General features: G+C 46.3%; 2 protein-coding genes across 2 annotated transcripts in view; one reads left to right on the forward strand and one right to left on the reverse strand.

The window, feature by feature from the left end:
- Positions 1-17,554, reverse strand: part of LOC124594030 — a 166,667-nt gene that overhangs the window by 50,835 nt on the left and 98,278 nt on the right. The window lies entirely within an intron of this gene.
- LOC124594031 (extensin-3-like) lies at positions 15,679-16,509 on the forward strand. The gene has a single exon (XM_047132382.1). The coding sequence runs from the start codon at positions 15,679-15,681 to the stop codon at positions 16,507-16,509; it is 831 nt and encodes a 276-aa protein (XP_046988338.1).

Here is a 17,554-nt window from a genome sequence, read left to right on the forward strand (position 1 = left end):
CCTGTCTTTTATGAAACTCTCTAATCGCTAATCCTGATTACCATAAGAGTTCTAACTATATTTGTGCATTCGTACTGAAACCGATGTCAAGGTGCCGTCTCCCTCTTTTTCAGATTACATATTACTGTAAAAATAAGATGATTGGTAAATCCTAAAATTTACCAGTAAAACCTAAAATTTTTTATTCAGTGCATAGATTTCTAACTTTCATCAAGAGACGTAGGCAACACTTTCGATTTCCCATGCGAACTGGTAAAAGCTGGAAGGAATATCCCACATCCGTCGTCCAAGTACAGACATGTTTTTTTGTTGATGACATTTTGTTACCAGGCCGCTAACCGCTGGGCCGAGTATCGTGAGCGCATGTGCGTTCATCTTTGCGACTCGCCTTAGTGGTGTTCCTTCTTGTTACACGTAACAGATTTCATAAACTTTTAAGTGAATCAGTGCATAAGGACAACAATTTTTACGCAACAACTCAGTAATAACATTCTGTTAAGTAACGTGAAAAATGCAAAAGCCGTTTCAAAAAAAAAAAAAAAAAAAAAAAAAAAAAAAAAAAAAAAAAAAAAAAAAAAAAAAAAAAAAAAAACCAGTTCAATACAGACGTTTGAAGCAAGATGTGATATGCTCAACATCTGAGGTGAAGAGAAACAGATAGCACAAGTGTCTGCTGGAAAACAAAAAATTCTTCATTACGTTTGTCTTCATGAACTGTGTAATGTAATACAAGAGACTCACATTTCTATGGGCCATGGCAGCCGCACTCGGATGATTATGGAACTGAATTTAAGTACAATAAAGTGACTGCTGAGCCAATTGTTACTTTTCTGAAATTATATTAACCATATTTAAAAAAAAATGAACATGTGTGTTGTAGTGAAACCTATCTCACACACTGAAATGAATTCACGATGCCAAATTGACTTAATCGACATGCTGGCAAACCCACGTAATAAGTCGAAGTTCGTATTTGTATAACAGGATCACTTGACAAAATTTTTTATCCTCCGAGCACCAACTTCGAAAAGAGCTGATGAATTAGCATTTCATCTTTTGGACATCAGGGCAGACACCACACAAATATATGTCTAAAATAATAATAATTTAACTCGGTGATGGAGCGCAGTGGACCAAGCAGTGTTCAACAAAGGCTGTGCCATTTCCTCTCTATATAGCCGTTCGTATGTGTGCAGGGACACAGCACCTTCACACCGTTCTCCCAGCCATTTTCAGCGCTCTGAAACTTGGAGCCGCTACTTCTCATTCGGTTAGTTCCTCAGTATACCTCTTGACGCTGAGTGCACACTGATATTGTAGATAGCTCGTCGGTAGCAATGCTTTCGTTTGTTTCTAGGAGCTTAGAGACGTCTGGCATGCGAAACTTAGTTGGAAAGGTCCCTGAGGTGCGTGTTTGAGTATCTCACAGATTGCGAGAGGCGAGGCACTTGTGTGTTTGAGAGCAATCTTACGGGAAGTTTTCTGTATTCGTAAATACCTGCCGCTGTGCACTGACTACGCCATGTGCATCGAACTATGAACTGAACCACATGGACTAATCGCGAAGGTATTGTGCTGTGCGACGTATGCTGATCGTGAAGTTACTATTGTTAAATCCGACTTAGAATGAAGTGGCTACCGCGACATGAAATCATCGCTATACCCGTGCGATTTGGTTAAGAGAGAGATGCTAATGTGTGTACATAATTTTTGTTTGTGAACAGTGCAGCCAAGTGACGTAGTATTTCATAATATGAAGTTCTTCCACAACTGGGTTACTTCTCATGTAAATGTTGTATGGCCCCTTTCCTTGTGGTTATGTGTATTTTTTCAATATGAGTGTAATGGATATGTGTACAGTGTGGTATTATGTATACGTTTTATGAAGATGATGTGGTATGGAGAGGTTGAAACACGGTGCTGCACATGACGCACTCCTCTCCAATAGTACCAGGGGTAAAGCCAAGCTGAACGTCCCCATCTAGCGGATGGATCACCATCAACAGTGTCACATGCCCTCATTTCATCAAACGTGGAGTGGTTTGGAATTTAATCCAGGATATTGGCGCAAAGACTGGTGATCGTGAAGAATTTCATCCACCACCAGGATTCGAACCAGCTTAGAGGTCACGCAAGATAATGTGGCCCGTGTGCAGGAATGCTTTCTCTTCCTGATCACTCAGTGAGCCCATCCTTCATTCTGAAGAGGTGGCCACCTCAGTTGCCTGTGTCCTGCTGAGCTGCACACTTAATCTGTTAGTGGTAGCCGCCACAGTGGTTTGTAGCCGACTGACTACTGTATTGCGAGAGTTCTGACTGCTATCTTTGTTCTACACAGTATGGTTTCGCAGTCTCCACTCCAAGGAAAATGCGTCATATCACACACGGGATACTGCGTGCAGTGTCATAAAATTTATATCGGAAGAGGCAGATCTACATCTACATGTACATCATGCTTCGCAAACCACCTAATGGTGTGTGGCGGATGGTACTTTCGGTACCACTATCTGATCCTTCCAATCCTGTTCCACTCGCGAGTAGAGCGTGGGAAGAATGATTGTCGGTAAGCTTCTGTCTTGGCTCTAATTTGTCGAATTTTCTCCTCGTGGTCAATACGCTCGATGTATGTGGGGGGTGGGGGGAGCTAATATGTTGTCTGACTTCTCCTGAAAAGTGCTGTTCCGAAATTTCAATAGTAAATCTCTACGTGATGCACAACATCTCTCTTGTAACGTCTGCCAGTGGAGTTAGTTTAACGTCTCCGTGGCGCTCTATGGCCAGCTAAACGATGCCGTGACGAAACGCGCCGCTCTTCGTTGGATCTTCTCTATCAGTCCTACCTAATACGGACCCCAGATTGATAAACCATACTCAAGAATCGGGCGAACAACTGCCATATAAGCTGCGGATCTCATGAGGCACAGAGCGACCTGTGTTTCACAGGATCCCTGTTTGCGGAATCCACGTTAATTTTTATAGAGGAGATGTTCATGTTCCAAAAACGTCATAATTCTTGAGAATAAAACATGTTCCATGATTCTACAATAGCTTGACGTCAACGATATAGGTCTATAATTGTGTGGATCTTTCTTAAAAACGGGAATGACCTGTGTTTTTCCAGTCGTTAGGTACCTCTCGTTGCTCAATCGGTCTACGATACATTACTGCTAGAAGGGAAGCAAGGTCTTTGGCATAATCTTTATAGAACCTTATAGGTATCTCATCTGGTCCTGACGCCTTTCCACTACTAAGTGATTTTAGCTGCTTTTCAGTTCCGCGAACGGTTATCTCAATATCTGGCTTTTAGACTTTCGAACGACGATTGAAAGGAGAAACAGTGTTACAATCTTCCGCGGTGAAGCAACTTCGGAAGACCGAATTCAGTATTTCGGCCTTCTCTCTGTTATCTACCTCTTCGGTGCCGGTGTGATCGCTGAGAGAATGAATAAAGGATTTTGACCCATTTACTGATTTTACATACGACCAAAATCTCTTAGAGATTTTACTCTGGTCGGTTGACAATGTCTTACTTTCAGAATCATTGAAAGCTTCTCTCATGGCTCTCCTTACGCTCATTTTCGCTTCGTTCAGCTTTTGTTTGTCAGCTAGGTTTTTACTTATCTTGAATTTGAGAAGAAGTGATCTTTGTTTACGTAGCGCCTTTCTAACAGGGCTATTAAACCACGGTGGATCTTTCCCATCCCTTAAAACCTTACTCGGAACAGTCTTGTCTAGGGCGTATTGCACGATGCCTTTGAATTTTTTCCATTTGTTCTCTACATATTCGTCTTCATCACCGAATATTTGATGCTGAATGGTGAGATTTTCTGAAATATGTAACCTGTCGCCTTTGCTGAGCAAATACAGGGTGGTCCATTGATCGTGACCAGGCCAAATATCTCACGAAAAAACTACAAACGAAAAAACCACAAAGAACTAAATTTGTCTAGCTTGAAGGGGGAAACCAGGTGGCGCAATGGTTGACCCACTAGATGGCGCTGCCATAGGTCAAAACTGATACTCAATTTCACCCAGATTAATTCACATTCGGAATCCGTGATAACCTCGGTAGACTTTATCGAATTTTATACTGCAATAAACACGCCGCCACCATTGGCGACTAACCTATCCTTAGGATAAACATTCCAATTTGAACGTAGAATTTAGTTGTCACTGACTTCTGGTTTCCACCAGCTTTCTGTTCCCAATGCTATCTGTGCATTTTAACCTTCAGTAAGCTATACTAATACTGGTACCTCTCCTTGGATGCTCCTGCAGTTTACTAAAATCATATTAACGTTTTTTATCTCTGATCTGTGAAGATCAAGATTCTCGGAGATCACTGTGGCTGATTTAACAGGCAAATCGTCTTTTACCCCAAGGGCGGGGTAGATGTAAAGAGGATATGAAACGCGAATTAGCTATAGTAAATAAACGTTAATATATAATATGTGTCAGCAAGTATTTTCTGAAGGGATTTGTCTGTGATTTTGCCTCGTACGGAACTGAAAAGTGGATGATAGACAACTCGGCTGTGAAGAGAACAGAAGTTAAGCAATGCGGTGTTACAGAATGCAGAAGATTGATGGTACATCGTATGACTAATGAAGAGTTACTGCATTAAACTAAGAAGGAAGAAATTTGTAGCGTAATTTGACTAAAAGAAGGAGTCGGTTTATAGGTCACATCCTGAGGCATCAGGAAATAATCAGTTTGGTAATTCAAGTGAGTTTGGAGATAAAATATTGTACAGGGAGATCAAGATTTAACGTCAATAAGCAGGTTTAAATAGTTGTAGGTCCTAGCAGTTGTGCAGAGATGAAGAAGCTGTCTTCAGACTGAATACCTCTACAAGCAACTAGTTAGACGAATAGTAATATTAGTGTTCTTAGTTCAACAATACAGTAAATTAGACAGGAAGTATTGAAGAATATAATTAGCACTACGCCTTTCGATTTCTTCTTCATTCACGACAATAATGTTTGAATAACTTCGCGCTCAAATGCCTAATATTCCATAATTTCGGGATATATAGGACATTCTTCGTCTATGAGGTCCATAGAGACACAACACTAGCACACGAGAATATCATCTGAATGCTTGAATAGAGTTTCTGGAAAACATATACAGACCAGATATACATCAAAAAATGTTTTGCATCACCCCGGTTCCCAGAACTCTTGAAGATAGACGTTGACTGTAGATATTGTATCACAGCTACAGTCATTTTGAATGTTCAGAGATGTCACTAAACCCGCCCAAAGATATTAACAACCTTGCATGAGCGGCGCCTATTAGACGGAGAGGGTCCAACAGCTGATCAGTTCCAGTCATTCCACCAAAAAGGAGGTACACGGCTCGTGTTGTCTGTAGTTCAACCATGTCTAGACAGTTAATACCAACGCTCGATCGCGTCCGCATTGTTACTATGTGCCAGGAAAGGCTCTCAACTAGGGGAGTGTCCAGGCGTCGCGGAGTGAACTAAATCGATGTTGTTCGGACATGGAGGAGACACAGAGAGGCAGGAACTGTCGATGACATGTCTCGCTCAGGCCGCCCAAGGCTTACTACTGCAGTGGATGATCGCTACCTACGGATTATGGCTCGGAGGAACCATGATAGCAACGCTACTATGTTGAATAATGTTTTTCCCGTAGGACGTCGTGTTACTACTCAAACTGTGCGCAATAGGCTGCATGATGCTCAATTTCACTCCCGACGTCCATGCAGAGGCACACCTTTGCAACCACGACACCACGGAGCGCGGTACAGATTGGTCCAATAACATACTGAATTGACCGCTCAGGATTGAGATCACGTTTTCTTCACCGATGAGTGTCGCATATGCCTTCAACCTGACAATCGTCGGAGACGTGTTTGGAGGCAACCCCCCAGGCTGAAAGTCTTAGACACACTGTCCACCTAGTGCAGCAAGGTGGAGGTTCCCGGCTGTTTTAAGGTGGCATTATGTGGGGTCGACGTACGCCGCTGGTGGTCACGGAAGGCGCCGTAACAGCTATACGATACGTGAATGCCATCCTCCGACCGATAGTGCAACCATATCGGCAGCATATTGGCGAGGCATTCGTCATCATGGACGACAATTCGCGCCTCCATCGTGTTCATCTTGTGAATGACTTCCTTCAGGATAACGACATCGCTCGACTAGAGCGGCCAGCATGTTCCCCACACATGAAGCCTATAGAACACGTCTGGGATAGATTGGAAAGCGTTGTTTACGGACGACGTGACCCACTAACCACTCTGAGGGGTCCACGCCAAATCCGCTGTTGAGGAGTGGGATAATGTGGACCAACAGTGCCTTGATGAACTTGTAGATAGTGTGCGACGACCAATACAGGCGTGCATCAATGCAAGACGACGTGCTACTGGGTATTAGATGTACCACCACCTCTGAAAGTCTCGCTGTGTGGTGGTTCAACATGTAATGTGTGGTTTACATTGAGAGGGTACAGTACCGCCCGGCATTGAAAATAGATACAACATTCTTCGTTACTCTTGTCAGAACAACATATTTTTTGTAATAATAACTCAATTTCACTTAATACACCGAAGCCGGATACCAGTGTAGGAAAGAATGACAATTTATTTATTTAATTGATCACATGTGCACTCCCACAAAATAAATCACTACATCTAATTTGGTGAGAGCTGCGAAATGAATGAATGCATGGTCGTCTGCTAACCACAGACAGTGAATGTTCAATGTATGATCATCTTTGAGACGGTCCTTTGGTCACCTTTGGCGGAACCAAAGAGATGAAATTTACCTGAGGTTTGAGCGCCTGAAATGTGGCTGACCAATGGGTAGCATGGTCTTCCTCCACCTCGACGGACGTGCGAGATGATCTGAAGAATGGCCATGTTTCAGCACTCTGCAGCTGGATCTAGTGTTGGTAAGACCTGTCTTAGGTGTGCTCCGAAAAGACAAAAGAGTGGAGACATGGTATGCATGTGAAATACACTCCTGGAAATTGAAATAAGAACACCGTGAATTCATTGTCCCAGGAAGGGGAAACTTTATTGACACATTCCTGGGGTCAGATACATCACATGATCGCACTGACAGAACCACAGGCACATAGACACAGGCAACTGGGTATGCACAATGTCGGCACTAGTACAGTGTATATCCACCTTTCGCAGCAATGCAGGCTGCTATTCTCCCATGGAGACGATCGTAGAGATGCTGGATGTAGTCCTGTGGAACGGCTTGCCATGCCATTTCCACCTGGCGCCTCAGTTGGACCAGCGTTCGTGCTGGACGTGCAGACCGCGTGAGACGACGCTTCATCCAGTCCCAAACATGCTCAATGGGGGACAGATCCGGAGATCTTGCTGGCCAGGGTAGTTGACTTACACCTTCTAGAGCACGTTGGGTGGCACGGGATACATGCGGACGTGCATTGTCCTGTTGGAACAGCAAGTTCCCTTGCCGGTCTAGGAATGGTAGAACGATGGGTTCGATGACGGTTTGGATGTACCGTGCACTATTCAGTGTCCTCTCGACGATCACCAGTGGTGTACGGCCAGTGTAGGAGATCGCTCCCCACACCATGATGCCGGGTGTTGGCCCTGTGTGCCTCGGTCGTATGCAGTCCTGATTGTGGCGCTCACCTGCATGGCGCCAAACACGCATACGACCATCATTGACACCAAGGCAGAAGCGACTCTCATCGCTGAAGACGACACGTCTCCATTCGTCCCTCCATTCACGCCTGTCGCGACACCACTGGAGGCGGGCTGCACGATGTTGGGGCGTGAGCGGAAGACGGCCTAACGGTGTGCGGGACCGTAGCCCAGCTTCATGGAGACGGTTGCGAATGGTCCTCGACGATACCCCAGGAGCAACAGTGTCCCTAATCTGCTGGGAAGTGGCGGTGCGGTCCCCTACGGCACTGCGTAGGATCCTACGGTCTTGGCGTGCATCCGTGCGCCGCTGCGGTCCGGTCCCAGGTCGACGGGCACGTGCACCTTCCGCCGACCACTGGCGACAACATCGATGTACTGTGGAGACCTCACGCCCCACGTGTTGAGCAATTCGGCGGTACGTCCGCCCGGCCTCCCGCATGCCCACTATACGCCCTCGCTCAAAGTCCGTCAACTGCACACACGGTTCGCGTCCACGCTGTCGCGGCATGCTACCAGTGTTAAAGACTGCGATGGAGCTCCGTATGCCACGGCAAACTGGCTGACACTGACGGCGGCGGTGCACAAATGCTGCGCAGCTAGCGCCATTCGACGGCCAACACAGCGGTTCCTGGTGTGTCCGCTGTGCCGTGCGTGTGATCATTGCTTGTACAGCCCTCTCGCAGTGTCCGGAGCAAGTATGGTGGGTCTGACACACCGGTGTCAATGTGTTCTTTTTTCCATTTCCAGGAGTGTACTTAAGAGTAGTTTGGAATAATAATTTCTCTATTTCTGGAACTTTTGTGGAGATAATTAAATGTCAGGCAGGTAATATTAGGGGATCGTAGTAATCTTTGGAAGTGAACAATGGTCACAATGAAACCACGTGTAGCCATAAGTTGAAATACTTCCGAGTGCTTAAGTCAAGCTGAATTACTGGCGTGTGTACTATAAGCTGGAAATATTTAAGAAATGGCGTGTGCTGCACTTGAAATTAGAGACGTGTACTTCTACGTGGTGAGTATTGTGTGAGTCTCAATCTGTGTATGAGACAAAGGATAAAGAGAAGTACTCGTCCATGGTATCAGTTGAGGACTCGCGTGTGTGACGAATATGTCTTAATATTACTTTGCGTGTTATGTTTCCGTGTGACGCTTGATTCAAACCATAATACTCTGAGAGTGAAGCAAGGTGAGTCAGCCGTCTATCCAGCAACGCCACTTGGCTTGCATTGCACAGGAAGACGTGCATATATCCTCCAGAGTTCATAGTAGGAAAGAAAAGCTACGAAGTGGGGCAGTGTCGTGTGAAACTGGGATGAACTCTAAATGAAGTGGGAAAGCTGAAAGTGATGTGATTATAACCTTGCGACCATTTCTTGTATTCCATGTTGCCAGTGTGGTGTATTTCATGTAATTTAAGTATGTGTGGTTTGCATGGGAGAGTAGCAAGATAGGTTCAGAGGTAGTGGGTTATGCATGTTCCTTTTGTACCGCTCGGTCTGGAGGAAATTTTCGTGATGATGGCTGTGAAAGTCGAAGTGTGAGTTATAGCAAAAGATCCACCATCCTATCCTTATAGTGCACTGTAGTGTTAGATAATTACGAGACCATAAGGTAGAGAATCACCAATGTAAGGCCATGCCCACTGGGCGGAGTTTCTCATGTACAATTGTTGTAGAAAATGTAATGGTGTGTTTAGGTTATAGAATTTATCAGAATAAAAAAGATAGTGAAAAGGAAAAGGTTGGTGGCCTTTTCCTTCGAATTGTATGTTGTCATGATATCCAGCATTTATAATGTATGCGCCATTCATATTCAGTGCGATGGCCATGTGTTGATCAAAGCCGTTGGGTAAGAAAGAAAATGTGGTATTGCCAGTGCGTAGTGAACAGCCAGAGTTGTGTAAATTACTCATAGTCAGATGTGCGTTATCCGTTTCCGTTGCGAAATATTCAAACAGGAGAATAATTTGTAGCTTAATTGTGAGTACTAGAGCTCATGTTACTCGATAAATAAGAATGAATCCACTCGCTTGGCAGACCACTCATCTTGCAGACCTGACTGCTTGATGCCACAGTATGAGCAAGGCATGTGGGTGCCTCTCAACATGAGCAATAAAAAGGGGCGGAAATGATGTTTATGTTGATCTCCGTTCCAATTTTCTGTACAGGTTCCGGAACTCTCGGAACCGAGTTGACGCAAAACTGTTTTGATGTGTGTATTAATGCTTATCTTTATAACTATGCACTGTCAGCCTTTGTCAGCAACTGTATGTGAAAGAAGCAGACCATCGACACCACAGTAATAAAATATTGGAAGCATGCTGTATACAATAAATTACGAAAGGCCAAATAACTGATTTATTTAAGGATATTGGTTTGTTAATCAGAATACGGTAAGATGATAATGAAGTAAAATTGATTAATTTCTGAAAAAAACCTAATTATTTATAAATGTCTTTCAATAATGAAAAACGATACTGTTACCTGAAAATGAACAGAGATTAGATTAGATTAGTTTTTCGTTCCATAGAACCGTGCTGAGGAGATCCGCGTGGATGTGGAACATAATACGTTTTAACTACAGAATGATGAGTGAAAACATTACCATCACCTGCTTATTAGTGCGTTGGTCCAACATTCGAATACAGTACAGCAACGATCCTGCGTGCCAGAGATCGGAAAAGTCCGCGACAGGCATGTAATGGCAGTTGTGGGGAAGGCGGATAGTCGTCTCCGGTTCATTGGTAGAATTTTGGGAAGATGTAGTTCATCTGTAAAGGAGACCGCTTATAAAACACTAATACGACCTATTCTTGAGTACTGCTCGAGCGTTTGGAATCCCTATCAGGTCGGATTGAGGGAGGACATAGAGGCAATTGAGAGGCGGGCTGCTCGATTTGTTACTGGTAGGTTTGATCACCACGCGAGCGTTACGGAAATGCTTCAGGAACTCGGGTGGGAGTCTCTAGAGGAAAGGAGGCGTTCTTTTTGTGAATCGCTACGGAGGAAATTTAGAGAACCAGCATTTGAGACTGACTGCAGTACAATTTTACTGCCGTCAACTTACATTTCGCGGAAAGACCACAAAGACAAGAGAGATTAGGGCTCGTACAGAGGCATATAGGCAGTCACTTTTCCCTCGTTCTGTTTGGGAGTGGAACAGGGAGAGAAGATGCTAGTTGTGGTACGAGGTACCCTCCGCCACGCACCGTGTGGTGGATTGTGGAGTATGTATGTAGATGTAGATTATCTTTGATGCACCCGATTTCTGTGCACAGCTCAAGCAGTTACCGTAAATTGCCCGGCTGGTGGTCTTCAAAAATGGTTCAAATGGCTCTGAGCACTATGGGAATTAAGTTCTAAGGTCATCAGTCCCCTAGAACTTAAAACGAGTTAAACCTAAGGACATCACACACATCCATGCCCGAGGCAGGATTCGAACGTGCGACCGTAGCGGTCACGCGGTTCCAGACTGTAGCGCCTAGAATCGCACGGCCACCCCGGCCTGCGCTGGTGGTGTGTTCGCGGGGAGCTGATGCCCGAAAGCGTCCCGGATGAATTCAGAGCATGTGAATTCGGTGCACATGACATGAACCTAAGGTGACTGTCATGCTCTTCAAATCACTGTCGCACGATTCTGGCACTGAGGCACATTCAGCTCTATTTATTGAAGATGCTGTCGCCTTCGGAGACGTTACGAAGCGTGAAGGAATGCAGACACTTCACCGGAATGTTCATGTAGCCCCAGCTACCACGGTGCCTTCTATTACTACCACACGTCCGATGGAAGCATAGGTGAATGCCCTCCACCACCGGCCTGTGTCCGTAGTGTGCTGCATGTTTCGAACAGACGGTGTATCTGGGCACGACCTGGTGTACCAATAAACTTGATTCACCCAAGCCAAGCAGGCGACACTTTCCCATCGATCCACGGTTCAATCTCGATTGTCTGGTGCCCATTGCAATCTGAATTAACGGTGTCATCGCGTCAACGTGGGCAGAAGCGATGGTACTCTACTACGGAGCCCAATGTTCAACAAAGTTCTCCAAACACTCGTGCCTGCAGCAGAATTGTACTCTATAACTGGAACTGCCACGTATCCTACTTTACAATCTCTAGGTTCTGTGATGAGACGTGGAATTCCAATACCTGTCGTCTGGTCGCGGTTTCATTGTCCTTCAAGCGCTTTCCATGGACGCTACCGACAGTGTCACGCGAACAGTCTGTCATCTTCACCCTTCCAGTTACGGTCGTTGTCCGGCACCGGGTCAGAACTATGTGCGCTTTGTCAAAGACTCTTATCTCAATAGATTTCCCCATTTGCGGCTCATGTAGTCACTAGAATGATCCCCATTGTGTCTCTAATCCGCGTATATACCTTTCTTACCGCGTCACGCGCGCGATACGCCAACAGCGAGTATTCAACCTGGCATCGGAGAGTGGTCATAACGTTTTGGCTTTTCGGGATATCTTTCCAACCCCGGCGGTTTACGCTTAGCTGCATAGACTCGTGACCCACCCGAGTAGGCTTATCTCCTGACAGGCCATTCCGCTGCTAAAACCAGTATCGTGCTTAGGCACCACCGAAAATTACAGTAGGAACTGATTCACAAACTGTTCCACGACCAATGTTCAGTGTGTTCTGAAGATCTGTGATTTCTTAGAGTTTACTTTATGACGTAGTTTTTGTGTCAATCGTGACAATGAACAAAGCTTGTCACTCATATTTGACATGGAAAATGCAATGTCATTAGGGCTGGCGTACATTGCCGGGAAATATGGTGCCTCATGACGAATGGTTTGTTCAGGACAAATCCAATATTCCGAATGGTTTCCGAGATAGAACACATTTAATGTACATTTATTTTGGGCTAATGGTGCGCACCTATGTGCCTTAGCCACTCCATCTCGAACGATTTATCCTAGTGCTACTTGTTGCTTTCAACCTCTTTGCCCAGATATCATTCTGCCATTAAACCAGCCCGTTAAACGCGCAGTTGTCGATTGTGTATCGTGAGTGAAGTAGTGTGAGGGACTGAGGTTATATCAGGGAGTGGCATCGCTTAACTGTGTTTGTATGCGCTCTGGCTAAAACGCTACCGTCTTCACTAATGACAACTACATACGTTTACGGCTTCTGCAATGGTAGCGCTCCCTGTGCTGTCAAATAATAGCCTCGGCTCTTTCCGATACGTCGAGTTCTTGACTGTTGTATGTTTACCAGAGTTTTCAGTACACTGCGTGAAAACCGTAATATTCCTAGTTTCCATTTTTCTTCTGAACGTGTAGTTCAACAACCTGAACGGGAACATCAATACATAGTTGAAATAGCGCAGTGTAATCCTACTATCAGCATAGGCTACTTTCTGCACGTATCAGAGACCCACGAACACTTCTATAGCGAACATTACATGCAAAAAAACTTGTAAACACACACCGTATCGACAATCTTCACATTGGAAACAATGCCACACGAATTGAATTTGGTCACTAGTTAACTTACAATCGTTATTTGCTTCAGTTAATACTATTCACAGATGAGGCCACGTTTACACGGAATAGAATCACCAACATACGTAATAATCATCGAAGGTCGCAGAAAAACCAACACGCTCTAGTGAAACCAATTTCCAAGATAGTTTTTCGATCAATGTTTGGTGCGGTATGATCGGTAACATGTTTTTATGTCTAGTTATTTTAAAAGAGAGAAAGACGGGACAAAATCACTTATTTTTTGGAAAATTCGTTTGCTGAACACCTTGAGGACGTTCCCTTGGCCTCTCGGACTGCAATGTATTCCAGCAGGGCGAAGCCCCTCCTTATTTTAGCAGAGGTGTGAGGCTACCATCTCACCAGTACTTTCTCTAGTCGCTGGACTGGTCGTGGTAGTACCATAAATAGTCACTGAGATCGCCAGACCTTACGCCATTAGCTTTTTGTTTCCGGGGTTTCATGAAGCCACAGTTGTACAAACGAAAGATGAATACGAGAGATAAACTGGTGTCCTCGTTAGGGAATGTGCAGAGGCACTAAGACAAGGAACAATGTTCTCCTAAAAGTGCACAAATTCACTTAAGCTGACTGTGGCGTATTCGAACATTTGTTCTGACATTTAAATTAGTTGTAATGTGACATGTACGATAATGCTTAATGGTGAACGTGTCGAAAATACATATTTTTCAAATTATACTATCTAAAACACATCTTGTAATAGTTACTATTGTACATATGTAAACCTGACAATGTGCTAAATAATACAGAAATAAATAACAATCTATATTAAATGTGTTCGATCTCGGAAAGCATTTTCAATATTGCATATGTCCGTGCGAAGCTTTTTGCTTCATAGGATCCTGTCATATCCCTGAATATTAATCAACTTTCATGAGAGACCCTGTATAAGTGATAGAAGAATGTAGCACAGACGTATACAATGAGGAAAGCTGGCTACAAATGAATGAACGCTTTGAGCTAAGAAGGCAGCTATCCAAAAACAGTACTCCTGTATACGAAGTCTCCGGATAAAAAGTTAATTTGCCATGTCAACATCGGATAAAATGCCAAGCTTTCATTCAAGCTATGTGATTGTCATCAGGAGTTAAGTCTGGCCGTCGTGAAACTGACGAGATCGCAGCTTTTATTTCTAGAGGACGGCATCTGATTAGCTGGAGTACGTTGTGGTATTATGACGAAGATGGCACATGCGGAGGTGGCGCTCTCTACGTCCGCAAATAACGTTTGCGTTCTATCCATTGTCGCTTGCAGCACCACCAGTCGCATATTGGGGTAAACTAAGATGTCTTCCTCATTTCTCTTCCTTGATCTGTTGCATGCTTTCATCCCTTGCTAGGTGCATAGCCAGGGTCATGATGGACGGAGTCCTTACTTTTAAAAACCACTTAGAAAATATAAGAAAAAATGAACAATAAAATTGTGATTACTAGGAAACTAGCTGTTTCAGGATGGGGCGAATCGCAGATGCTCTTCGTACTCTTACAATGTCATTGGCTTATTGCAGAATATTGTGCCACAGTATGGAAAACAATGCACATGCCCGCAAAGTTGATATTAAGCTAAATCAAGCAACGAGTATAACTAGAGGCGTATTATTTAAAACTGCTCAGCCATCAACTAGACGAAAAGCAGCAGCTGCGACAGTGTTCCAAAATTTTACTATTTTTAGAACTCACCTCTGTATAACCAGCCACATACTTACAGCCAGCCGATTGAAATCCAGAAAACCTATCTGACCTCGCAAGATGCGCCGCTTTTATATGACTTCTGCCCTGAGGATTGACATAAGTTTCCTCCAGAGAATTCTCATCTTATTACTGACCCTACTAACAGTGCGAATGAATTTCATCATCTCAGGAAATTATGGACAGCTCCGACAGGGCTCTGTAGGGGATAAAGAGGGTATTGGGTCTGCTCTTGGGTGCATTAAGTGTTTCCGTCTCTTGTCATATGGGGATACGTCCGCCATTGTCAAATATGTTAGTCTTGGAGTCGATGTGTTACGGCATGGGGAGCCAGACCGACCCCAAATCTTTGAAAACGGTACATTCACCCGCCAACGTTCTTGTGACCCTGTACTACTTCTCCATGTGCATCTTTTCAGGTTTCATTCCGTCCTGTCTTCATTTTTATGGATGCCAAAGCGCAACCGCATCGAACAGCGCGAGTGGATGAGGTCATGGAACGAAAGGACTTTGGCGAATGGACTGGCCTGCCCCCTTCTTAAATCCCATCGAGAACGTCTAGAACACGTTGTGGAGACACGATACAGGATGTCCACACGCTCCAACAACCCTCTAACAGTTGTCAGGCGGGCAAGTTGTGGAATGGAACGGTCTACCACAAGAACGCGTAACAAATGCGTGGCAAACATTAGACCACGTTGCAGAGCATGCACTGCCTCTATGGTGATCTCCCACCCCAGTAAGCACCATTTCCAGCCCTTTGTAAGGTCCAAACGATCAGCATCAATCACAGTGATTCCACTGTAATTGTTCTCTGTGAACAAATGTGTTATTCCGGCTCGCCAGTGCGGCACCGCGACTCGCCAGTGCGGCACCGCGACTCGCCAGTGCGGCACCGCGACTCGCCAGTGCGGCACCGCGACTCGCCAGTGCGGCACCGCGACTCGCCAGTGCGGCACCGCGACTCGCCAGTGCGGCACCGCGACTCGCCAGTGCGGCACCGCGACTCGCCAGTGCGGCACCGCGACTCGCCAGTGCGGCACCGCGACTCGCCAGTGCGGCACCGCGACTCGCCAGTGCGGCACCGCGACTCGCCAGTGCGGCACCGCGACTCGCCAGTGCGGCACCTTGCCTCGCCAGTGCGGCACCGCGACTCGCCAGTGCGGCACCGCGACTCGCCAGTGCGGCACCGCGACTCGCCAGTGCGGCACCGCGACTCGCCAGTGCGGCACCGCGACTCGCCAGTGCGGCACCGCGACTCGCCAGTGCGGCACCGCGACTCGCCAGTGCGGCACCGCGACTCGCCAGTGCGGCACCGCGACTCGCCAGTGCGGAACCTCGACTCGCCAGTGCGGCACCGCGACTCGCCAGTGCGGCACCGCGACTCGCCAGTGCGGCACCGCGCCTCGCCAGTGCGGCACCGCGACTCGCCAGTGCGGAACCTCGACTCGCCAGTGCGGCACCGCGACTCGCCAGTGCGGCACCTTGCCTCGCCAGTGCGGCACCGCGACTCGCCAGTGCGGCACCGCGACTCGCCAGTGCGGTACCGCGACTCGCCAGTGCGGCACCGCGACTCGCCAGTGCGGCACCGCGACTCGCCAGTGCGGCACCACGACTCGCCAGTGCGGCACCACGACTCGCCAGTGCGGCATTAATTGATAGAGTTGTTGGATGTAATCCTGAGGGATGTTGTGTCACGTTCTCTCCGACTGGCGCCATAGAATGTCAAAATTCCGAGCTGGTTGTAGGGCCCTGACCATAATGCTCCAAACGTTTTCAACTGGGGATGATCAAGCGACCTTACTGGCCGAAGTCGGGTTTGGTAAACACAAAGTAAGCTGAGGATGGCTATCCGTTAAGGCCAGAAAAACGGAGCTACAGTATCGTCGATGTAACGTTGTCATGTAACTATGCCGCGGATGACAACCAAATGAATCCTGGTATGAAAAGGAATGTCAGACCATAACTCCAGGTTGTCGGGTAATACGGCGGGCGAGAGTCAGGTTGACATTCCACCACCATTCAGGGCCTCCCCAGACACGTCTCCGCCTGGAATCCGGTTGACTCTAGTATGACTGTTTTCAGTTATGAGTCCAGCTTCGAACTGAGCCCCGATGACAATCACAGACGTGACTGGAGACGCCATGGAAAGCGGTGGGACACCAACCTGACTGTCGGCCGCCATACTGACTGACCATTAGGAGTGATGGTCTCGGGCCCCATTCAAATGGCACTGAGCACTATTGGACTCAACTTCTGAGGTCATTAGTCCTCTAGAAGAACTAGTTAAACTTAACTAACCTAAGGACATCACACACATCAATGCCCGAGGCAGGATTCGAACCCGCGACCGTAGCGGTCTCGCGGTTCCAGACTGCAGCGCCTAGAACCGCACGGCCACTTCGGGCGGCGGGCGCCACTTCTTTTCACAGTAGGATCCCTTTGGTTGTCATCCGCGGCACCCTCACAACACAGCTGTACGTTACGTTATGCTACGTCCCAGTTTGTTGCCCTTCATGCCAAACGGCAAGCGATCCTGGGCTTGCATTTCGGCAAAGATAATGCATGCCTGCACACGGCGGGGGATTCTGCTGCGTGACTTTGTGCAAACCCTACGTTGACCAGAAAGGTCGATGGCTCATAACGCAACCATAACTGGATTCTGACGATCTAACACGCCTATTGGACAAAATTTGGCAT

This window comes from Schistocerca americana, chromosome 2 (genome assembly GCF_021461395.2).
Source record: "Schistocerca americana isolate TAMUIC-IGC-003095 chromosome 2, iqSchAmer2.1, whole genome shotgun sequence".
In the NCBI taxonomy this organism is placed as follows: Eukaryota; Metazoa; Arthropoda; class Insecta; order Orthoptera; family Acrididae; genus Schistocerca; species Schistocerca americana.

Coding starts and splice junctions, on each gene's coding strand:
- LOC124594031 (XM_047132382.1), top strand. CDS start 15,679: ATGTGTTATTCCGGCTCGCCAGTGCGGCACCGCGACTCGCCAGTGCGG.